This window comes from Rutilus rutilus, assembly GCF_951802725.1.
Source record: "Rutilus rutilus genome assembly, chromosome: 11".
In the NCBI taxonomy this organism is placed as follows: Eukaryota; Metazoa; Chordata; class Actinopteri; order Cypriniformes; family Leuciscidae; genus Rutilus; species Rutilus rutilus.
In genome coordinates this window covers 38,460,271-38,485,708 of record NC_140216.1, presented here as the reverse complement: position 1 = coordinate 38,485,708, position 25,438 = coordinate 38,460,271, and the positions used below count along the sequence as shown (strand labels likewise).

General features: G+C 37.2%; 1 protein-coding gene across 2 annotated transcripts in view; it reads left to right on the top strand.

The window, feature by feature from the left end:
• The window catches only part of dennd3a (DENN/MADD domain containing 3a), a 35,862-nt gene extending 12,488 nt beyond the window's left edge, over positions 1-23,374 (top strand). The window contains exons 13-25 of one of the 2 annotated variants that reach the window (XM_084423850.1): positions 3,254-3,435; positions 4,020-4,550; positions 5,677-5,721; positions 7,336-7,595; positions 8,284-8,454; positions 9,694-9,823; positions 10,898-11,005; positions 14,123-14,262; positions 17,787-17,947; positions 18,259-18,398; positions 19,556-19,674; positions 22,101-22,238; positions 22,323-23,374. In XM_084423850.1, the coding sequence (XP_084279976.1) occupies positions 3,254-3,435; positions 4,020-4,550; positions 5,677-5,721; positions 7,336-7,595; positions 8,284-8,454; positions 9,694-9,823; positions 10,898-11,005; positions 14,123-14,262; positions 17,787-17,947; positions 18,259-18,398; positions 19,556-19,674; positions 22,101-22,238; positions 22,323-22,526 (2,329 nt within the window). In that variant the 3' untranslated portion in view covers positions 22,527-23,374. The remainder of the gene's footprint in view (positions 1-3,253; positions 3,436-4,019; positions 4,551-5,676; positions 5,722-7,335; positions 7,596-8,283; positions 8,455-9,693; positions 9,824-10,897; positions 11,006-14,122; positions 14,263-17,786; positions 17,948-18,258; positions 18,399-19,555; positions 19,675-22,100; positions 22,239-22,322) is intronic. The other variant, XM_084423851.1, reaches the window with a different exon arrangement.
• The last annotated feature ends 2,064 nt before the right edge of the window (positions 23,375-25,438 follow it).

The window sequence follows — 25,438 nt, the reverse complement described above, 5'->3', positions numbered from 1 at the left end:
CAGGTTTTAAAAACCAATATGCGAAGCTTGTTTTTTTGTTAAATTACTTGCATGAATTGCTCAAACATAAAAAAAAAAAAAATTATATTTGAAATTATAAATCCTCTTTTTAAAGTCAAATGCTCAATTTAAACATTGCTTATAAATGGTCTCGCCTCTTTCTGCTATCCTCACAGGATCATGGAAAAGCAACTGTTTACTTTCAGCTGGTCATGCATTAGGGATGTCAAAAGTACATTGGTATCAAGGTGATGAAAGTAATCTGGATTGTGACTACATATTCTCAGACTAATGTCAAAACATGGGATCTGTGCATTAGGCCTTGCAATCTAAATGCGGCAGTCTTTTTAAATTGTTACTAAGCTTGTTTGGATATTATCTTTCATGTAGTGTGTAATCGAGCTGTTTGTAAATGTAAAAGCTGTCGAGTTGCAAAGTTCCAAAGATCAAAGTGCAGATAAATGAAGTTATTGTCTCCCAAAAGAAAGAAGCGATTCTGCCAAGTCGTCAGTAATTTCAGTCTTATTTCCTTCTGAAACTGCATAGGTTTGTAACAAATTTGCATAATGCCAGTCTGTGGTTTTCATTGGCTGCCGGCAAACAGCGTCTGCTTTGCCCCGTCCATAATCACTGCACTGCAAAAAATGCTTTTATTACTTAGTATTTTTGTCTGGTCACTATGGAAGCTTGTTTCCGCCACAGAATAAAACATTTTAAAAGATAATTGCGACTTTTTATAGTTTACATCTCGCAATTCTGACTTTATTTCTCAGAATTGCGTGATATAAAGTCAGAATTGCGAGATATAAAGTCAGAATTGCGAGATATAAAGTCAGAATTGCGGGATATAAAGTCAGAATTGCGTGAAATAAAGTCGCAATTGCGAGATATAAAGTCAGAATTGCATGATATAAAGTCAGAATTGCGTGATATAAAGTCAGAATTGCATGATATAAAGTCAGAATTGCGTGATATAAAGTCAGAATTGCGAGATATAAAGTCAGAATTGCGTGATATAAAGTCGCAATTGCGTGATATAAAGTCAGAATTGCGTGATATAAAGTCAGAATTGCGTGATATAAAGTCAGAATTGCGTGATATAAAGTCGCAATTGCGTGATATAAAGTCGCAATTGCGTGATATAAAGTCAGAATTGCGTGATATAAAGTCAGAATTGCGTGATATAAAGTCAGAATTGCGTGATATAAAGTCAGAATTGCGTGATATAAAGTCAGAATTGCGAGATATAAAGTCAGAATTGCGTGATATAAAGTCAGAATTGCGTGATATAAAGTCAGAATTGCGAGATATAAAGTCAGAATTGCGGGATATAAAGTCAGAATTGCGTGAAATAAAGTCGCAATTGCGGGATATAAAGTCAGAATTCAGACTTTTTTTCTCGCAATTGCAACTTTTTATATCGCAATTCTGACTTTATAACACGCAATTGCGACTTTATATCATGCAATTCTGACTTTGTATCTCCCAGTTGAAAATTATTATATTTTTCTTATTATAAAGTCAGAATTGCGAGATATGAACATGCAATTCTGAGAAAAAAAGTCAGAATTTCAAGTATATTTCTCACAATTGCGAGTTTATATCTCATAATTCTGACTTTATAACACGCAATTGCGACATTATATCACGCAATTCTGACTTTATAACCTGCAATTGCGACGTTATATCACGCAATTCTGACTTTATAACCTACAATTGCGACGTTATATCACGTAATTCTGAGATAAAAAGTCAGAACTGTGAGATTAAAAAGTCGCAATTACCTTTTTTATTTTTCACTCTGTGGCGGAAACAAGCTTCCATAGGTTTCCAGTCCAAATATATAAAAATTCTTAAATCAAGATGCATTTACTAGATAAGTAAAATTAGATAAGATATTATGTCTTGTTTTCCGGGGGAATTCATCAAAAATGAAGTGAGTTTTTGCTTGAAACAAGCAAAATGATCTGTCCATGGGGTAAGACAAATAATGTTAATTCAAACAGAAACAAGATTATTTTTCTTACCACATGGACAGATCATTTTGCTTGTTTTAAGCAAAAACTCACTTCATTTATTTCCCCAGAAAACAAGACCTAATATCTTATGCCATTTTACTACTTTAGTAAATGCATCTTGATTTAAGAATTTATTTGATATTTAGACTGGAAACAAGACAAAAATACTAAGTAAGAAAAGCATTTTTTTGCTGTGTGTAGTTGTATCTGAGACTGGAAGAGTTTGGTTCGTGTTGTTCACGTCGAGAAGACGCTGTTTTCTGCTGACAAAGCAAATCCACTTTGATGAGATTGATACGGTAAAACTGAGCCACCGTTACTGTTCGTATCACTGTGAATCAAGAGCTGAGGAAGAGCTGAAACTCGGATATGCTGATGGACGTTTGGTTAGAGAGACTGAATCATTTATCAAACCGTTTCAGACACTGTGAGGAAACAGCATGTTGTGTATACTATGAGAAAATGAAAATAAATAAATAATTTGACCTTGGAAGCCTTTTGTGAGAGACTTCCGAAACAAAAGTGGGAGCCTTTAAAATATCATAATAGGAGCACTTTACAGGTCTCACGGCTGAGCAGTGGGCTCAGATATGCATCAGACAAACACAGGAAACAACTAAACCTCACTTGGGAAAAAATAGGCATTATTTCTTCACTTGATGATGTAATGATGATGAATCTGTCTCAGTGTGATTCTGTTACTGGCAGAAGGGGAAGTTAAAAACAACAGCAAACCCACGTGGCAGTCTGTGCACACCAGAGAAAGCATTGCGCTCAGTTCACATGTGAAGACGTTTAAAAAACAAAGTATGATTTTTTTTTTAGTATGTACTGCATGTTTGGCATGATAACAAGATAATCATTTTGGCTAGTCTCTTCCTGGTAAGAAGATGAAGAGTAACCCGGGTTTAGTTTTTTAGATGGTCATGGCGTTAGATTGCATGTAACTTGACAGGTTTGGTAAGTTATTTTGGTCAGTGTTTTAAATTTTGAAACAGTGAGTCATAGATGTCATGGTCCTGTGCGTTTACCTGCTGTGCTTCCGTTAGTGTATTTACTGTAAACATGTTTCCCACGCGTTTCTACATGTTGAAATGATTGTCAGTAAAGCAGTACCGGACATGAGGTTAAAAAAACAACCGAATGTTTCTGAAAATCATCATCTGACATGACTGAGCTAAATTTAAAATACATTTTCTTCATGATTTCTCCATGATAACGTGTGTTTTCCTCAGGTTGAGGACCATGACGGAGTCTCCACTCAGACCCTCGAGGGAGGAGGTGAGCCGCAAGACCCTCAGACCAGAGAACGGCCTGAACAACAGGCTGGGGAAGAGTATGCCAAACCTGGCGGACTGCCAACTGCTCACCCTCCCGGTCCGGCAGATGTCAGTGGGGACGATGTCTTTACAGAGCGGTGAGAAACTTTTAAGAGCAGATTATTATGAAAATCACATACAAATCAGAAGCATGTTTAACCAGGGACCCCTGATGTGGATTGAAGAATACATGTTGATGTAAAACAATGTGATGTCATTAATATTTTGGTTCATTTTCCTAGAAGAGAAATGGGTAACACTTTACAATAGGGTTAATATATTAACTAACATGAACTAACAATGAGCAATACATTTGTTACAGTATTTGTTAATCTTTGTTAATGTTAGTTAATAAAAATCCAGCTGTTCATTGTGTGTTCATGTTAGCTCACAGTGCATTAACTAATGTTAACAAATGCAACCTTTGATTTTAATAACGTATTAGTAAATGTTGAAATATTAACTCAAATTAATAAATGCTGTAGAAGTGCAGTTCATTATTAGTTAATGTTAACTTTTGAACCTTATTGTAAAGTGTTACCGAGAAATGTGTTTATTTGCTATATGCTTATTGTGCACATTTTGGATTTAAGAGTGAAAGTAATTTAGATTTTTTTGTAATCTATAAAACATGGAAAAAAAGTCATAGTACATGTCACTTATCTCCATTTTATGTTAACAGGTTCCTGGGGTCCCTCAAGGCCAATCAGAACCTTTAATCTCCCAGAATTCCCTCCTCCGCTGTCCTATCAGTACGTTCAGAAGTACTACGTTGATCTCATTGCCCAGTTGAGCAGAGCCATCTCCACGGCGACCCCAGATGACTCCGCCCTCCTGGCCCGTTACTATTACCTTCGAGGCCTGGTGAACTCGGTAGCCGGCAGACGCGTGGACGCCCTCGGAGACTTCCAGAGCTTGTATAAGACCGACATGGACATCTTTCCAGCCGAGCTGCTGAACGCACTGGTTGAGTCTCTGCCAGCGGACGAGAGAAAGTTGGCCGATCAACGCCCTGATTTGAAGCGTCTGATCAGCCGGGTGAAAAAAGACAATGAGCGCGAGCGGGCGCTACCGATGGATGGCGGGACGGTGAAGAGATTCGAACTGCCTAAGAAACACTTGCACATGGAGGACTTCGTGCGGCGCGTTCAGGAGTCCGGCATCGTTAAGGATCTGGGAACCATCCAGAGGCTGTTTGAGGCGCTCACTGTTGGTGGGTACAAAGCATGACCAATCGGAATTGAGCTGTCGCATGATTGGCCCAAACTGACAAGCTAACTAATTGGCTAGGGAAACTTAGAGATAAAATCTGACAGCCTTTCCTGCTCTTGCAATCCAAGTATACTGAGGTTGATTCCTTACTGATGCTACGTGAGCTAACAGAACCCTTCTCCGGATCACTCAGGGTGAACATGTGTCTGCTCCAAAAAATAAACATCAGGTGATTGATAGGGATAGACAGACAGATGGACAGATAGATGAATGAATAGATGGATGGATGGATTGATAGATAGATAGAATGGATAGACAGATGGACGGATGGATAGATTGATGGAAGGATAGACAGACAGACGGATAGATGGATATATAGATGATGGATTGATAGATGAATGAATAGATGGATGGATGGATAGATAGATGGATGAATAGATGGATGGATGGATAGATAGATGAATGAATAGATGGATGGGCGGATGGATAGATAGATGGATGAATAGATGGATGGATGGATGGATGGATAGATGGATGGATAGACAGATGGACGGATGGATAGATAGATGGATGGATAGACAGATGGATATATAGATGGATGGATTGATAGATAGATCGAATGGATAGACAGACAAACGGACAGATAGATGGATGGATGGATAGATAGATGAATGAATATATGGATGGATAGACAGATGGACAGATGGATAGATAGATGGATGGATAGACAGACAGATGGATAGATAGATGAATGAATATATGGATGGATAGATGGATATATAGATTGATGGATTGATAGACAGATAGGTAGATGGATGGATAGACAGATATACATAGACAGATGATTGATGGATAGATAGATAGATAGATAGATAGATAGATAGATAGATAAATGGCTAATGCAACTTATATGATGTCCGTTGTTGTAAATGTATTATTTTTCCCTGTTGTACAGAATAAACTGTTAGAATATATTTAATATAAATAATATACTTATAATTTCTGCTTCCAAAATCGGCCAAATCAAACAGACACGTATAATTTAAATATGCTAATATTGGCTGATGTGCTCATTGATGTGTCATGCATCCCTCGTGTTTTTGGTAAAAATGGCTTTGGTTTGCCAGGTGTGGAGGCCTCGTCCCAGTCTGTATTTTACCTTGCCGTGGACGGTAAGCGTAGTGTGTTTGTGCAGTGTGCCATCTGTACTAATACCCATCACGGCATGGCACTTCAGCACTCACGACTCCATACGTGCATGTGCATGAGTGTGTGCGTGAAGGAATGTTCTTCAGGTAGGCCAGATTCTCTAACCCTGTTTGTGTTTAACCTCTAGCTCTAGTCCTCTGTTCACACTCGATGCTTCAGTCGTATAACGCTGGTTAATCATTTCCTGTCTGTTAAAATTTCATGTAACGTTTACGGCTGTGTGACACATCACAGTTCCCGGACGGTGTTTGTAAAACAAGTTTGTGTTTGTCATGTGTGTCAGATACCCAAGGTGCATTTCTTACACATACGTGGCATGACTCATCATTCTTTTCTTTTCTTTTTTTTGTTTGATGTGAAAGAACGCAAGGCACAACCCTGTAGTTCTCAGACAGGTTTAGAGGGGATATTTTGCTATACTGCGTGCCGTTTATATCTCGCTCACGGGGATTTACCGTGTTGATTTATTGCCTAGAGCCATAAAGTAAAGAGCCGTCCTTATCTCAGATGTCATGAGATCTCCAGTAATTCTATCATTTACTCACACTCATGTTTTATGTGACACTCCTTCTCCTAGGGATGCATGATATATCGGCCACCATATCAGCATCGGCCGATATATGTTCATTTTTAATGTTGTTGTTATCGGCCCGATAAGAAAATTTGGTCGATATATTAAATCCGATAAATAGTTTATGATTTCCTTCAGCTGAGACGCTTCAGATGCGCACTGTTCAACATAATGGTTTTAAATTGCTTGAAATATGATTGGAATCACTTCATAAAAAGAAAATATGGTTCAGAAGCGCAAGTCTGTCATATAGGCAACATTAAATTATAAAGAGAACATCATAATTGTGTGTTTAGGACATGGCTTTTAATGATCGGGCTCTCAAAAAATATATAAAAATTTGGATTTAGATTTATCGGCAAATATATCGGTTATCGACTTTTAAATATAAAAAATTATCGGTTATCGGTATCTGCCAAAATTTTGATATCGGTGCATCCCTACCTTCCTCCATGTAGTCATCTTCATTTATATAGTGCTTTTAACAATGTAGATGTGGCTTTACAGAGATGCAAGGATAGTTTAAAGTAACAGAGATTGTTTTGGCGGAGACATTTTGGTTCATTTCTGAAGTCCACATCATATTTTAATAGATTATTTGTAAATGATGATTAAATTTGAGTGTGTTCTTCGCACATAAAGCATCATATGACTTCAGAAGACCTGGAGTATGCATAGTGCATGAGTCATGTGACTAATTTTATGCATTCTATTTCATATTTTTTTGGAGCTTTGGCCTCATTTCACTACTTATGTATTTTTGCATTTGCGTTCCATGGAAAAGAATCAGGTCATACAGGTTTAGAGTTAATGATCTGTCCCTGTGAAGCTTCATTCCCCTGCCCATTATGATCAATCATTTGGTTTTGAACGTTCCCTAGAACTGGGATTTTCAACTGGGGTCGGGAAGGGAGTGTTAGGAGGTCCATGGAAAACAGTTTAGAGGATAAAAAAGCCTTGTTCTGGAATAAAGCGCTGGTGTTTGTTCGACCCCTCCTCCACGCAGGTCAGCAGAAGCAGGTGGATCCGGAAACCTTCCGCTTCTTCTACAGCTTCTGGAAGGAGACTGAAGCTGCGGCTCAAGACGTGGACTTACCGGCCGTCGCGCTGGAACACCTGGAGAGCGACGAGTGCGTCTACAAGCTCTCGTCGTCCGTAAAGACCAGCCACGGCGTGGGGAAGATCGCCATGACCCAGCGCAGGCTCTTCCTGCTGACCGAGGGCCGGCCGGGATACGTCGAGATCACCAAATTCAGAGATATTGAGGTGAGGATCACTTAAAGGGATAGGTCACCCAAAATTGAAAATTAGCCCATGATTTACTCGCCCTCAAGCCATCCTAGGTGTAAATGGCTTATTTAATTTTTTCCAGACGAATACAATTGGAGTTACATTAAAAATATCCTGGCTCTTCCAAGCTTTATAATGGTAGTGGATTGCAACCAACAGATTAAAGCTCAAAAACGTGCATCCATCCGTCATAAACGAGCTTCACGCGGCTCTGGGGGATAATAAAGGCCTTCTGAAGCAAAACAATGAGTTTGTGTAAGAAAAATATTAATATTTAAAACTTTATTAAGTAAAATTACTATCGTCTGGCCGAACGAACATATGGATTCCACTTAAGTGTAAAGTGCAACTTATGCGAGTAATGCAACGATGCTGATTGACGCACTGTAAAATTGTATTCGTCTGAAAGAAGAAAGTCATATACACCTAGGAGGGCTTGAGGGAGAGTAAAATTAATTTCTAATGTTCATTTTTGGGTGAACTATCCCTTTAATGAAATGGAAGTACATTCATATATATATATATGTATATGTGATCATGTGCTCTCAAAATTGGGAAAAATAAAATATTTATAATATAATAATATAATAACATCTAGCCAGGCACCCATATTTAATTGTCTGTTTCCTCACGTAACATGAAACGCGTTGTTCTTCTCATCCAGGATGTGAAGATATCTTCTGCTCCTTTCCTTCTGCTGAGGATCCCGTCGCTGAAGATCAAAACGTCCTTCAGGAAGGAGTCGTTCGAGGTCAATCTGAAGTCGGAGTGTGACCTCTGGCACCTGATGATCAAAGAGATGTGGGCCGGGAGGAAGATGGCCGACGATCATAAGGTTTGATGACTGCATCCTTTTTTTCTTTTTCCCAAATTCATCTTCTAGCTAACTTTTTTGTCAGCCAAACCACTTTACACATCAAATATTTTATGAAAGCGCTATATAAATTCATTCATTCATAAAATATTTTCTTGAAGTTCCCCCTGAGATTTGAAATGATAATATTTCAATAATTACAAATAATTTGCATGTTCACGGCTCTCTGATGTCAGATGGTCACATGACATGCAGGTAAACTAATAAATTATTTCATATTTTTTATTTCAATTTGTTTTATTTTAAAATGATTTACTTTATATTAAATATAGGCCTGTTGTGATGTTAAATCACACCTGTTGTGTGTATTTTATCGTATTGCAATTTGAACTGCGATAAACATTTTCATGTCATAAAAAATATAAATTTCAACATTCTTTATTGCTTTTAAAGCAATAAAAAGGTTCTTTATTGTTATTTTAGTTTTAGTTTTAACTCTAATTATAATTTTTTTTATTGTAGTAACTTATTTACAGTATAGGGCTGCATGATAAAAAAATAATAGGCCTGTTTTGAATATTTTGTCATGTTGTGCTTTGAACTGTGATATGATAAATATGTCATAAGAAAACATCTCAAAGAAAGATGTTTATATTTTAACATTCTTTATTGCTTTTAAACAATTTTTTATTGTTATTATCATTGTTTTAACTCTAATTATAAAAAATGAAGCCAAAAATGATTACTATTGAAATAATACAATTGTATTTTAAATAAAAAAGGAATATTTGATAAGAATATCAGTGATAATTGTATTACTTAAATTATACTTAAATTCTTTACTTTCAAGCATTAAACCCTTGAGCTTTTATTTTGGAGGAAAACTGCAGGGGGACCTTTATGTCGGTCTTTAGTTGACAACAGCTTTATAAACACTTCTTGTTACAAATCTGTCTAAAAGTCCTGAAAACGGACGTCCACCCAAATGTTCCTAAATGCAAGTTATATATGCGACAAGCAAAGATGGGGTTCGTGAGGAGCAGCATTTACTGTGAACTCCACAATACTGTGTAACATAACACCATTTCACAGTTGTGAGTAGATACCAGACTGAACGCAGGTTTCGATATGGGTTTAGTGCAGTGGTGTTGGGTTTTGCTCTCAGCTTCTCAAATGGCTGTTCCTCAGAAGCTCATGGCCCGAGGGTCAGGAGTGTCTGTCCTGATCGTGTGAATGTGTGCTGTGATATCTCTGGCACAGGACCCTCAGTTCATGGAGCAGGCCTTGACAAACGCCCTGCTGATGGACGCTGTGGTCGGGAGCCTGCAGTCACAGAAAGCCATCTACGCCGCCTCCAAACTGGCCTACTTCGACAAGATGAAGTTTGAGGGTGTGTATCACAGTCACTCAACTAGTTTGTTATGGCTGAACGTGCATCACTTAATAAACTGGTGTGTTAGTCTAGGCGTTTAATCTTATTGTATTTTCAATTACGATTTTGGCTTCCAGCGATTATGAAAACAAAAGAATCAAGATACAAGTATTTCAATTTTAATAGATTGTGGATGTGCACTTAACATGAGTTAATCTTATTCACTTATTCTAGTTTTGTTTATTATTTTTTATTTTGTGTATTTAAGTATATATATAGTTATACACAACCGGTCAAAATTTTGGGGTCGGCAAGTTTTAAAAAAAATGTTTTTGAAAGAAATCTCTTCTGCTCACCAAGGCCTAAATGATTTGATACAGCAAAAACAGTAATATTATGAAATATTATTACAATTTAAAATTTCTATGTGAATATATGTTAAAGTGCACTTTACTCCTGTGATCAAAGCTGAATTTTCCGCATCATTACTCCAGTCTTCAGTGTCACATGATCCTTCAGAAATCTTTCTGATATGATGATTTGATGCTCAGGAAACATTTCTGATTATTATCAGTGTTCAAAATAGTTGTGCTGCTTCATATTTTTGTGGAAACTGTGATGCATTTTATTTTCCAGGGTTATTTGATGAATAGAAAGTCGAGAAAAACAGCATTTATTTGAAATATAAATCTTCTGTAGCTTTTTAAATGTCACTTTTGATCAAATAATGCATCCTTGATGAATAAAGGTAATCATTTCTTTAGAAAAAAAATCTTAGGGTAGTGTATAGTATTTATTTTATGTATTTATTTATTTATTTTTTTTGAATTATGTTTAAAGAGAATCCACTGTTAATTTTTAAGTTCAAAAGTCAATGGTTAATTGTGTTAAATCATTGTGATACAGTAAACACGTTTATGATTTTTACCATGAGTGAGCAGTGTGTGCGTCACCGACAGTGTGTGTTACATCTGATAAATGACCTTTTTAGTCTCTACTGACTGTATTAGTCCTCACTTGTAAGTGGCATTGGCTAAAAGCTTCTGCTAAATGATTAAATGTAAATTTACTATGTCTCTGGGTTTGTTACAGTGCCCATGATGGTCCCCAAAACTACATCTGAGACCCTAAAACACAAGATTAACCCGTCTCTGGACCTGACGTCTCCTCAAGCGGTGGACGTCCTGCTCTACACGCCCGGTGAGTCTGCCAGCTTTTGGCTAAACATCTCAATAAAGGAAGTCATGGGAGTCGTGCACGGTATTTATTTTTAACTCCAAGACAAAGAGCAAACATATATTGGTTTCGTAACAAGTGTCTTTCACTTACAAGCTGCTCCATGTCAACCAGATCAACCAGTTTGACCTGGTAATTCCACAAACGTAAAGATGGTTATAGATTCAGTGCAGAAGTATGTTGCGTTACCGTTCCTGTCATGGAGGAGAACAGGTTTCCAAATCAGTTGAGCAGAAACTGCTTCGGGCAGAGGTCACATGCTCAGTTATGTTCTCCGTCCTCTCAGTGTGTGATTACGACATATTTCCACGACTCATGACTCACTACAGTACATTAATGTCATTAGGATTTCCTCACACTGACTTACTGTAAGTCGACACAAACCTTTGCTCACGAGTGATTCCTCTTCATTTATGGATTTGCTGCTCTTAGTTCTTAGCTGTGTGTTAAAGGTGTTACGGCAGCTAAACACACATGAGTCCAGGTCAGGTTACAGGGAGTTTCACAGACTGGATTCTGACATCATTCAAAACCACAGGAGATCAGAGAAAGCTGCTTTTATGTCACAAACATCTGGAATCCTTTTGCTACTTCAAATTAGGCAAAATCCAACGCTTTTAGAAGCATCTGAAGTAGAGCTGTACGATTAATCGGTAAAAGATCGCGATCTCCATTGAAATACCCACGTGATCTCATTCCTAAACGACAACGATTCGTCCGTGTCTATTAAATCTTTGACAAAATCACATCGGAACATTCAAATCTAGTCATTCAAACGGCGCTGACCAAAGAGAGAGCAGATATCATAGCTGTGTCTGAAATCGCTCCCTATGCACTATATAGTGCACTATTTAGGGTGTCGGCCATTTTGTAGTGGTGTCCGAATTCTGAGTGAATGACATCATTCCCTACATTCGTTCACTACTTTTACCCACAATCCTCTCTGAATTCGAGTGTACATCCGATGTACACTTGCTGAGACACTGTTTCCCACAATCCAACACGATAAGGCGATAGAGCGCGAATGAAAAATAAACAACAATGTCACCATGGCAACGGCGCACACGAGATAGAACAATCTTTTTTAAGTCCAGATGCCTGGTTATTTATTTATATATACCGTTATATCTATATTTGAATAAACAAATGTGTTGTGTAGTGTTTTGTTCTCTTTTATTTTCACATATAAATGTAAAAATAAATATGACAAGCAAGTGTTTTTATTATCTTTTTTTTTTTATCAAATAACGCAATAAACGTGAAAAATACATACATACAGTTGTTACATACAATTCATACAGCCAAAAAAGGAAATATTAAAGATGGGTAGGTAATGTTTATGACGAAATTGTCCGAGCTCTCTGGCGCGTGATAATTATGTCAGTGTCCGAATTTGCACACTCATTTTCATTCACTCTTCGCTGATGTAGTGCACTCAACTGCCGTTCACTATGTAGGGATTAGTGAATGAGTGAACGAGTGAGCGGTTTCAGACACAGCTCATGTGTACTGTAGGTATGAAACCGCTTCACAAACAGTCTTTTCAGTCACACAGAATCGATATGTTACAAATATTCATATAATCATAGAAATACTGGGATACAAGTTTATAGTTCGGATATAAAAACTGTCTACGGAAGCGAACAAAATAGAGTGAATCATGCTTCAAATATGGTATCATTACATGGTTACACCAGTAGGTGGCGACAAGTGACTGTTAAAAAATGTAATTGTCATTGAATCATTCATTCAAGAGATTTGTTCAGAAACGCTGAAGTGACATCTTTATGAGTGAGTCACTGAATTACTCACTCAAACTTTTTTTTTTATTCATTCAGATTAATTAAACATTTTAAATAGACTGCAGCAATTAACGTTTTGTCAGAAACGCTACAGAAACAGTAAATTACATGTTATTTTATTTAGTTGTCTGTTCAGAAAGAATCTTGATCTCTGTTTGAAACTAAAACAAATTCTCAATTTACCCAGAATCGTGCAGCTATAATCTGAAGACAATGGTTTTACTTTGAATTCATATATTTTTAAGTACCATAAGTACTAAGTACTAACTAAGTACTAAGTACATAAGTACTTTAAAATTAAAATTTTTGAAATGTGTTTATTATTATTATTGCCTTTTGTTGTTATTAAGAGATCAAGAAACAAAAACCAACATTTTTACAAAACGTGAGTGGTTGCGAGGCCGTTGCTTTGTGGTTGCTAGGGTGTTCTGAGGGGTTGCTAGGGTGTTCTGAGGGGTTGCTAGGGCATTTTTAGGTGGTTGCTAGGATATTCTGGGGGGTTGCTAGGGCAGTAAGTTCTCAGTTTGATTTGTTGGGTTTCACACAAGAGCACTGATATCAGGACTCGTCAAGTAACTGTAGAACAGAATCAGAATACTTCAGTCTTTCTGTTGCGGATCATAAAAACACTGTCCAACTCCTGCTGGTTCAGCTGAATGTAATGGCAAAAAGTCACATGTTTTCTTTCCATGTCTGATGAGTGACAAACTGTAGAAGATAGTCATAAAAACCTGCCGAAAACATTCACGGGTCACATTCCAACACAAAACCACAGGAAAACAAATAAGACATTTTGCAGTAAGAAAGCTTTTAAGAGCATTTCGATTTTTTGCTTTGTGACAATTAAGCAGATTTCCTCTTTTAACTGTCATTACTGCAATATAAAAAAAAAAAAAAAGATATTATTTATATTGTGAAGTGTTTATACATAATGTTAAATTCTTGCTGATTGAAATAAAATAAAAATTGAGGGGAAATTGTGGTTGACAGACATGAAACAGTATTGATCCTTAAAATATGCTTTATTTTCTTTATGCAAAATATTTTTTAGACCCATCTATTCTTTATTTAATTTTTTCTATTTATATTCTATATTGCTGATTTGATCAGGACATTCAGCACAAAATGTGTGTTGTATAAACACCCATAATGCCCTGTGGGTTCTGTTGTAAGGGCTCTGTGACCCAACAGGGAGGATTTGAGTGTTCAGCTGTCATCATTATGAAAGGCAGATTGTGTCGTGATTTCCAGCTTTCTGAAGTGTGCTGTGTGTCTGTAGGTCAGCTGGGTGTGTCGGAGCTGGACGGCGGCGCGAACCCAAAGCTCTGGTGTGCACTGAGCGATGGGAAGGTGCTGGTGTTCGACGCGGCCAGCTGGTCCATGCAGCAGAACTCTGTTCAAGTGGGAACGTCCCGTCTGGTGAGATTATATGATCTCGATGGATGACGTATGAAATGCCATTACCTCTTATCTTCACCTTATCAGTCTCTAGAGGTTGATAGTGAGGAAATCAGAAATATTGCATAACAGACAAAAATATTCAATATATGAGTATGAGTATGTCAGCCGCATTTCAGGACATTTTATTACTATATATGTATGTGTTATATATATATATATATATATATATATATATACATACATATACTATATAAGGCTGCATTTGTTTCTTTAAAAAATTAATAAAAACAGTAATATTGTGAAATATTATTACAGTTTAATATATCTGTTTTCTATGTGAATATATTACAGGGTTCCCGCGGGGTCTTAAAAAGTCTTAAATTCTGAACTTTAAATTTAAGGCCTTAAAACGTCTTAAAAACAGCCATATTTTCATCCGCGGTCTTAAATTTCATTTAGTCAGGTCTTAAAAAAGATTTTACCCTCGTTCATTTCCAGAAACGCTGGCCGCAGAAAGTTATTACAAAGTAGCAAAAAAGTATCGAAGTCGCTCGCCAAGAGGCAGTTCACGTATCGCGTCTTTTTCGCGCTCAAGTTCATTCAAATGTAGGCGCGCGGTAAGCACGCTTATAATTGAAGCGACGCGCTCGTTTTTTTCCAGGAGCAGCGACATGAAAAAAGACATGAAGGATGCGGGTGCACCCAAACACTACGGGTGTTTTTCTCTTCTCCGTAAATAAATCTTGTAACAGAGCTACAGCAAGTGTTTTTCAGCGGTGGAAACACTGGCGGAGCTAGGGGGTGGCCAGGAGCTTGGTCTGAGCTTGGCCACCCCTTTGGCCACCCCTCTCACAACTGCTGTTTCTGTCTCTTTTTTTATTGACAAAAATTGCGTTTTTTTTAAACGCTGAACCGTCTCTTTAAGACCACAAAAAACGTGAGACTTTTCAGACGCACACTCCAACTTCACCTCAGAATGAGATTCAGCAGAACATCAGACAGTGATATGCACATAGTAAATATAGAGTCAATCTTTCTCAACTGGTGGGTTGCAAGACCGTTTTGAGGAAGTCGAATTGTGTGTCAACAACAAACGTAATTCTCTTTTTTTTCTGATGCTACTTTTATTTTAGAAGATGTGTGTGAAAGCTTGTGACACTTCTGTCAGATGCTGAGGAAAGCACGTTGTCCTTGTTCAGTCGGCTATCTTCGTTAAGATGAGATGTTGTCAGGAAAACTAACTAACTTTTCTGTCATACGGCTGACAGCCGTTGTACTGTCCTTGCGCACATCACGCGCAAATGCGGCGTGCTATAGCCTTAGTAGTCGTCAATTAACTCATGTAAGAATCAAAAAGGCGATTAAAGCTGTCAAAACTGCATGCATGTATTTGTTATATATGCGTCACATGTCTCTGTATTCAAATATTCTGCTATGTGAGATCACAATATAAGGTACAAACTGATATGTAATGTTTTAATGTCCAAATAAATGTGAGCACTGTGCATTTGTAGGCCTACTAGACGATAGGCATTCATTTTGCGTTCATTTGTAAAGGACAAACAAAAATGGATAATTTTTAAATCCATAAAATAACTAATTTTACAGTCTGCCAACATTACATTATGAAAAACATAACATTTTACATGATGTGCTGTTGACTTCCGCCTTGTTCACATCCTTGCACTTGGGGATTCAAAAGAGAACTTTTGTTTTCCTTTTTAATTTCGGTATGATAGAACTGTAGCAATTATTTATTTTGACAACTAATATAGAAAGTTAAACTTTTATTTGACAAACTCAGAATTGGTTGAATAGTTCATTGATTATATCAAACGCATTGAAGGTTGAATAATCTTTGGACTACAGTATTTATCTGCATGCTATCTCATCCATGAAGATGCAACAATGTAGAACAAGCTATTGGAGATTCTGAGAACCAGAACCAAGCTAACTGAGCAAGTTGAACTTTAGCTATAGTGTGTGCCCCTTTTATTACTATTTAATTCATTTTAATATGAGGTGGTGGATAACAATAAAAAAATATAAAATTCACTCAGCATTCCATGATTTCTAATTCACTATCTCAATTACAGTTAAGTACAAATTAACTTTATTCAGTTGTGTAGGCACTAAAACAGTCCAATACATAAATTAATTTTTTATGATAAAATAATTAATATTTCTGTGCCACCCCAGACTGGTTGCTGGCCCTTGCCTGGCAATCCTGGCTCCGCCACTGGGTGGAAATCCATTAGCCACTAAAACTTTTTTGTTATTGTGTAGAGCCCAGCGCACGGTTGCATAGCAACGACAGACGCCGCGGGAAAATCGGACCGAATTTTACTATTAAAAATAAAAGATAAGCTAAACTGTATTGTAAATGTCAGTAAATCATAAAATTTAAGAGTCAAAAAAGATAAATTAAAGTCTGAAATATGTGAGGTTTATCTTTTTATAAAAACCTTTTTTGTCAACTTTATTTGAACTTGTACATGTTAGTATATAACATGTTGCAAGACACTTTTAAAATCTGGCTATCATTTTTTTATCGTATTATTTTAATGTTTATGTTAGTGTGTATTGATGCTAATTTTATTTGTTATTTGCTGTTTTTCGACATAAAACTTGATTTCATTGTGTAGTATTAGTACTTTTTGAACAGGATTCTGTGATAACAGTGGTAATTTTTGGCACTATAATAATTAAATGAAATGTTCATGCCATTTCATCTCTAGTTATGATCAACTATGATCAACTAAAATCAACTAATTATGTGTTTTTTACAGTAGGCCTATAATATGCAAAGTACAATTTTCTATAAAAAAATGATATCTGATTCTGTTCTTTTCTCTGACACGCGTTGTTGGGTGTGGAAGGTTACTAATGTGATTGCTTTATCTGTAAATTAAGTTAATGCTTTTTCAATTACTGAATTCATTGAAATAAAATGAATTCCTTGATTTGAATATTTTTTTGGCAATGTAGGTCTTAAATCTCAATCTTTATGGTATTAAAATGTCTTAAAAAGGTCTTAAATTTGACTTACTGAAACCTGCAGGAACCCTGCTGTGATCAAAGCTGAATTTTCAGCGTCATTACTCCAGTCTTCAGTGTCACATGATCCTTCAGAAACTTTCTATTATGCTGATTTGCTGCTGATTTAATATTAATGGCTCTTATTATTATTATCAATGTTGAAATACCTTTGTGGAAACCATGATTTATTTATTTTTCAGCATTTGTCTGAAATAGAAATCTTTTGTAACATTATAAATGTCTTTACTGGCACTTTTGATCAATTTAATGCGTCTTTGCTGAATAAAACTATAATTTTCTTTTATTTCTATATATAAAAAAAAAAAATCTTACTGACTTTATACTAGTGTATAATGTGACACAGGCTTTCTGTTGTATATTCAGGCCACATCCATGACATATTTATTCCGTCACATCATCGTGACGCTTCTCTTCATGGCTGTCACAGTGGTGCCGCCCCCTACTGGTTACTGTACTAACGCTCGTTTTTCCACTCCTGCCAGAATTGCATGCTTGCAGTGAACCAGCTGCAGCTGTGGATCGGCTCAAAGGATTCGTTCATTTACATCATAAACCCGCGGAGCGTGTCGTGCAATAAACAACTGACGGAGCATCGCGGCGAGGTCACCGGACTCACCCTGGAGGAGAGAACCGACAAGTTCAGGTAACGTAGACCAACAAACCTGTTAACAAACAAGTATTCATTACTTCAATGAGCTCATTGTTTCTGCCTTAAATTATTACATTGTTTCAATTAACTGTGATTTTGTATATGTACATTTCTGAAATACATAACTTTAGACAGTCACCTCTGATAACAGATCACTGTAAATTGTAATGTGGACTCCTTGTGTGAAACGATGTGTGTATTGTGAAACGCGTTATACAAATAAATGTGAACTGAAATGAATTGAAAGCAGGCATTAACCCATATCAGTGCTGAATGAATGGATGTTTTTCCCCGATGTTATACAGTCAGACGCTGGCGTACTCGTGCGGGGAGGATGGCAGCGTGATCGTGTGGGACGTGTCCTCTCTGCAGGTCCGACGACAGTTCAGAGTCTCCTGTGACCGACTGCAGTCCATCCAGGTCCACAACGGCATGCTGTGGTGCTGTGAGTCTGCCTCGCCTATCGTTATATCATATATATATATTATATTTATATTATATTATAAGGACATTTTTTCTAGTGATACGCCGAAATTTCAGCAACTAAGAATATTCAGACAAAAATTAATTTTAGATTTCGGTCAGAACAGTTTTGTTGTGCTGAAATCATTGACCGAAATGGTCATGTAACGTCACATTTACCTCAGAAAAGCCTTTCAGTGACCATAGATTGATAGTCAACTAGGATAACAGCTCTAGAGAGGAGAATTTTGATAAATATGTGCACTGTATTACACTAGGCGCGTTTCCATTAAAGATTTGCGCAAAACTTTTGCGTTTTTTTTTTCTTTTTCTAAATGTCGACAAAAAACTATTGCGAAATGACAGCGTTTCCATTAACTGATGTTATGCGACTAAAACTTCATTTTTTCCTCTCGCGATAAGTAAAATCACTCCAAAAACCGTGGCAACGGACGTTGGTAGGTTTATGTCGGCTACTATATCCCAACCACTGCACTAGCCATTATTATTAATCGAAGGAGATGTGTTTTCCAAGCATTAATGGTAAGGAACGACCCTTATTATACTTGAGAGCGGCTCATATGAGGTGTTTCTGGGTGTTTCTCCCTCATTTCTGCTTCGAGGTCTTGATTGTGGCATTTCTTTGAGGTTTAGAATCCAGTATTCCTGTAATTCTTTCGTCTTATATGAGTTTAATAAAGAACTCTGTCTCGTATTCTGTCCAAACACACCGCGTCATCTACGTCAGGTGACCAGTAAATGCGCAAAAACTGTTTCCATTGCAGTTTTGCGAAATATTTCTTTTTCGAATTGCCTGAAAAACCACCTCATGTGAGCGGAAAAACTTTTTTGCGATAAATGGGAGTTTCTAACGTGTTTCCATTGGGCGTATTTTCAATTCGCAATTTCAGTTTGCGCAATTTGAAAGGTAATGGAAACCCGTCTCCATTATTTTGCATACATCTGTCATGAAAACAAGTGTTTATTACAGCCACTGTTTAAATGCCGGAGTAGAAACATAATGCCTTATGTGCAGTTTAAATGTGTATATGCAACTCAACTGCAACTGTGATTAATTGATTGTTAAATAAACTTTATTTTCAGTTTTCAGTTGCATTGCAAACTTTATTTGTGTTGAAGGTGCCCGTGATTGTGTGATGGAAGTGCGCAGGAACGGCACGGTTCATCGTAAGATGTCTCTTCCAGATCACCTGCTGAGTTCACCGAGGGGTTTCAGCAGTTTCCTGCTCTTTAATGAGGTAAAAACCACCGGTTTGACATCTCCCCACGGCTAGCCTCTGTTTCACAGCTCGTCCGGTCCTCTGCGTCCGTCCAGCTGGGCTTCAGGACTCATTAGGTTAATGGATCGCACGTGTGAGGTCATTTACGAGCTGTTTTAATGGCTCTCGGGCCTCTCTGATGAGCTGTGATGGGACAAGCTTTGAGGATTGTCAGGAAAAGAGACTCTGTGTTTTGAGGGGTTGCTAGTTTTTTAGTGTGAACAAAAAAATCACAAGATGACTTGAATAGATCTATTTAGAAAGTGTGATTTTGTAGGGCAGTGAAAATAATAACCAAATACAAGCATATATAAATACAATAGAACAAAGATACAAATAAAAAATAACCAGTGCTTTATGTTTTTCAGGTCAGACTAACAATATTCAGGTACAGACATTGAATAATCAAATGTAAAATAGCACTGCAAGCGCATCTCCTTAGCCTTAGAGCTGGTTCACCCTCCGCCTATGCAGACTACTCTACACCAGGCTTTCAGGGACAATATTTTTAAATAAAGACTGAAATAGATGTTGCATGTTGGAAGTCATGTGACTGTGGTGTAGTTTGTTTATAGCCTAAGTTTAGCGTACTTCTGGTCATTGTCTTCAAAATACATTCAACATTTTTTGTGAAGATTATCAAGATTAAAACGTAGTTAATCACAGAGCTTATTTTTAGCAATAATCCAAAAGATCCTGTTGGGTTTTTGTCGAGGGAACCAGAGTGATGTTAACTTCAAAAATACATCATCACTGCGGTGCTCTATATGAATATTTGGGTTGCACTTTATTGTGCACTTACTGTGTACTTACCTAAGAAAGTCCTGGTAATATAAGGTACCACATGGGTTAAGGTTAGGTTTAGGGGTTGGTAGTACCTAGTTATTATCCAGATATTACAATTTCCATAATAAGTACATAGCATGTACATGGGAAACAGGACTGTAAAATAAAGTTCTTCCAAAATGTGAGTATTTACAAAGTCTCTTTAAAGGGTTAGTTCACCCAAAAATGAAAGTTCTGTCAGTAATTACTCTCCCTCATGTTGTTCCAGCCCCGTAAGACTTTCGTTCATCTTCAATAACACAAATTAAGATATTTATGATGAAATCTGAGTGCTGGATCACTCCTCCATAGGCTTCTCTGTAATTGAAACCGGTCCAGAAAGTTAGTAACGACGATGTTTTAAATAGTCCAAGTGACTACAGTGGATCAACCTTAAGTTTATCAAGCGACGAGAATACTTTTTGTGCGCAAAACCCACCAAAAATAACGACTTTATTCAACTATTAATTTTCTTCTATGAGTGAGTTCACGTAGTGTAACAGCGCAGCGCTTCTGGGTTGTACGCCAGAACGGAGGCTCACTATTGGCCAGCATCACACGCATCACACACATGGCCAGCGTCGGCCAATAGTGAGCCTCCGTTCTGACGTACAACACAGAAGCGCTGCGCTGTTACACTACGTGAACTCTTTTTTGCCGCACAAAAAGTATTCTCATCGCTTGATAAACTTAAAGGAACACTCCACCGTTTTTTCATATTAAACTATGTTATTCTCTCTCCTCTCAGTGCGTGCACTCAATCGCTCTGGCGCGCGGCGACACTTTGATAGCACTTAGCTTAGCCCAGTTCATTCATTAGGGACCAAACAGAGATGAAGCTAGAAGCGACCAAACACCTCCACGTTTTCCCTATTTAAATACAGTTACACGAGTAGTTACACGACCAAGTATGGTGACACAAAATAAGACGTGGCGCTTTTCTAAGCGGGTAAAAAGGATAACTATAATGTATGGCGGAATAGCACTCGGGACTCGGGAGCACTTCGACAAAAGTCACGTTGGAGAGGGGGATTTTTCAAGAGTGATGATATTACTGCGCCGAGTCGAAGTGCTCCCAGTGCTATTCCGCCAGGAATAGGGCAAACGTGGAGGTGTTTGGTCGCTTCTAGCTTCATCTCTGTTTGGATCCTAATGAATGAACTGGGCTAAGCTAAGTGCTATCAAAGTGTCGCCGCACGCCAGAGCGATTGAGTGCACGCACTGAGACGAGAGAGGTATGTATCAACTCGTCTTAGTTAAGGGAATAACATAGTTTAATATGAAAAAATGGTGGAGTGTTCCTTTAAGGTTGAGCCACTGTAGTCACTTGGACTATTTTAAACATTGTCTTTAATAACTTTCTGGGCCGGCAAGTTTCAATTACAGAGAAGCCTGTGGAGGAGTGAGACAGAATTAAATTTATCTTAATTTATGTTCCGAAGAGGAACGAAAGTCTTACAGGGTTGGAACAACATGAGGGAGAGTAATTACTGACAGAATTTTCATTTTTGGGTGAACTAACCCTTTAAGACCTTTAAGTGTAATTGTAGAGTGTATTAATGAGCTGAGTGTGATTGCAGTCGGAGCAGCTGTGGGCCGGCTTCGCAGACGCAGGTGAGCTGTGTGTGTGGCACTGCAAAGACCTGAACAAACCCTTCATCAGGATCCAGCTCAAAGACTGCGCCGGTGTCGTCTGCATGATCAAAGTCAAGAGTCAGGTGAGACACGTTTATCCCTCCGTCAAAACTGACGAGTTTATCAAGTAAAAGGTTACAAATGCCATTGAAATGTCCCGTGGTCAGATCTGGGTGGGCTGTCACAGCCGCAGCGCCGCAGGAAAAGCCTGCGGGAAGATCTACGTGGTGAACACGGACCGCTACACGGTGGAGAAGGAGCTGGTGGCGCACACCGACAGCGTGCAGACGCTGTGCTCGGCTGAAGATCGCTACGTGCTCAGCGGAGCCGCGCAGGACGACGGGAAAATCGGCATCTGGAAAGTTGAGTAGAAACCAGATATGAACACACATCGAGATATGCACACGCAAGTGGAGCCGAGTAAGAGGAAGCATTCTGGAATAGTTGCATGCATAAATGCGTAGATGAACCGCAGTGATGAGAATTGTGCCTGGACTTTTGCAGCTAAAATATTCATAGTCATATTGAGTGTTTATTCGCTTGTTACATGAATATTAAGCCTCGATATTGATGGGAGAGACACTACTTTTATAATGAACTCCTCAGTGTTATATATCAATATTTATGTACCTCATTCTTGTCTGAATGTGATTTATCACGGAGGATTTCCTCTGGCCTGGAAGTCCAAAAGCAGCAAATGTGCCAGTGTAAATGTTTATTAGCGCACACACACACACGGGCTGTAAAAGAGAGGCTTGTTTTAAGATGTGTTTAACTGCATTATAGAGCGTTTGCTTCAGTTGTCCTCAGTAAAACATCAGCACTCGATGAAATGCATGTATTTATACAAGTGGATTTTGTAAAGGGATCATTTTATCACTTTTTTTTTTAGTAATGAACAACTGGTGGCATTTTAGACGTGTGAAAATGCACTTTACCAACACTAGTTCTCTTGTTCACCGATAATAATGATTTATTAGGATGCATGCGAGTCATTTTGAGCAAAAGAACAGTGAGCCTCATTGAACTGCCTTCATTTTTAATGCCATAGAACATAATGAAGGAGTTACTGTGTTATGCATATATTGTATTTCATATGAAGAACTTTTGTAATATATTGTGTCTGTATTTAACTATGCAAAATCCATTTTTAATGGCCATAATGGTTTTATATTGAAGCAGTTTACTTCTGCATTTGTTCATAAATGTGTGTTTTTTTTGTAAGACTGGGGTTTATTTCATCATTTTACATTAAATTAACATTATTATATACAGAATTAGCTTCTTTATTTATTGTGCATACTCCTTATAAACTTGAGCTTTTTCTTGGGTCTCTTCCGAGTCAGAAGCGTCCCTGTGTTGAAGCACTAGAGGGCAGCAGATTCAATCTCTTCATCGTCTCGTTCGTAATGCTTCATTCTCTCAGATGAACAGATGAACTCCGGCTCTGTTGAGAATCAAATACTAGTATATTCATTTCTATTGCCTACCATTAAAAAACTGCTCATTTAAGACAATATATGAGAAACCGCATGCAATGACAAACTTTCAAACAATAGTACGTGCGTCACATGACCTAATCACAATGCGTGTTTACTTAAGAAAGTGTAGCATTGCTGTTAATGAATTTATCAGAAATTAAAAAATATGATTATTTGACATTTTTAATTGAGTTCTGTGCACTTTTGACAGTGTGATCAAATAATGCGATTCTAAGAATCTTAATTTCTTCGGCAAATGAAGCTGGACATCCATAAAATAGCATACTGTGCAGAGTACACATACCAGTATAGCTTCAAATAGCCTTTATATATCGTGCTATAAACCTAAAGTAACTTTGAACTTTTAGTGTCCAGAGCATTTTATGTTATGGCCAGGTGTTTAAGTTGCACAGATATATGTGAAAGCAAGAAAAGTCTTGATTGAGTTTGGCATCTGGACTCTTTTCATCATGCTTTAGTGTTGTCGTCCCAGGAGAGAAACGACACAGTTTGCTTCAGTGAGTGCCGCTGAAGGCTGTGAAGTCCATCTGTAGAGCGGAGATTACGGTTTCTAATCATAATCTCCTGAGATCTGGAGTCATGTCATCTAATCCCGTCTGCAGCCTCTCAATCCTCTTATCAAAGTGAATTACGGGCAGCTGTGTTCATTCATCTGACGAATAAACAGGAGCGGAGTCCAGACCGAACACACTGACCTAAAGAGCAGCAGTGCACTGATCACATGCAGGACTTCTGGACGTTTGTTTGAGATGCGTAACAATTATTTAAAGATATGAATCACACAAAAATTGTAGTTCTGTCATCATTTACTCGCCCTCAAACACACATGCTGTATTTGTTCCATAAAACAGATTTTTTTTGTCAAATCTTCATGCAGGTCTTTTGTAGATGAACAGCTCGTAGTGACAAATATTGAGAATTAAAATGCCATAGGACTGTTTTGTAGTGTCTGATTTAGGAACAAACTGTTCATTTATTATTTGTAATGATTTAATTTGTAAATCAACCAGAAGGAAATTCTAAAAGTGGGGAGGAAACAACTTATTTTATATATATATATACACAGTACAGGCCAAAAGTTTGGACACATTACTATTTTTTATGTTTTTGAAAGAAGTTTCTTCTGCTCATCAAGCCTGCATTTATTTGATCAAAAATACAGAAAAAAATAAATAATATTGTGATATATTATTACAATTTAAAATAATTGGTTTTCAATTTATTATAGTTTAAATTATAATTTATTTCTGTGATGCAAAGCTGAATTTTCAGCATCATTACTCCAGTTTATCACATGATCCTTTAGAAATCATTCTAATATTGTGATTTATTATGAGTGTTGGAAACAGTTCTGCTGCCTAATATATTTGATGAATAAAAGGTTAAAAAGAACTGCATTTATTCAAAATATAAAAATATTTTCTAATAATATAAATCTTCTTTACTATCACTTTTTATCAATTTAACACATCCTTGCTGAATAAAAGTATTGATTTATTTCAAAAAAAGAAAGAAAAAAAATTTACTGACCCCAAATTACTGACCAGTAGTGCATATTGTTGTTACAGAAGATTTCTATTTTTAAAAAATTTGCTTCTTCTTTTTTTTTTTTTTTACTTCTTTTTTTTATTAATTAAATTTTTTTATTCATCAAAGTATCCTAAAAAAGTATCACAGGTTATGAAAGAATATTAAGCAGCAGAACTGTTTCCAACTTTGATAATGAATCCTCATATTAGAATGATTTCTAAAGGATCATGTGATAAACTGGAGTAATGATC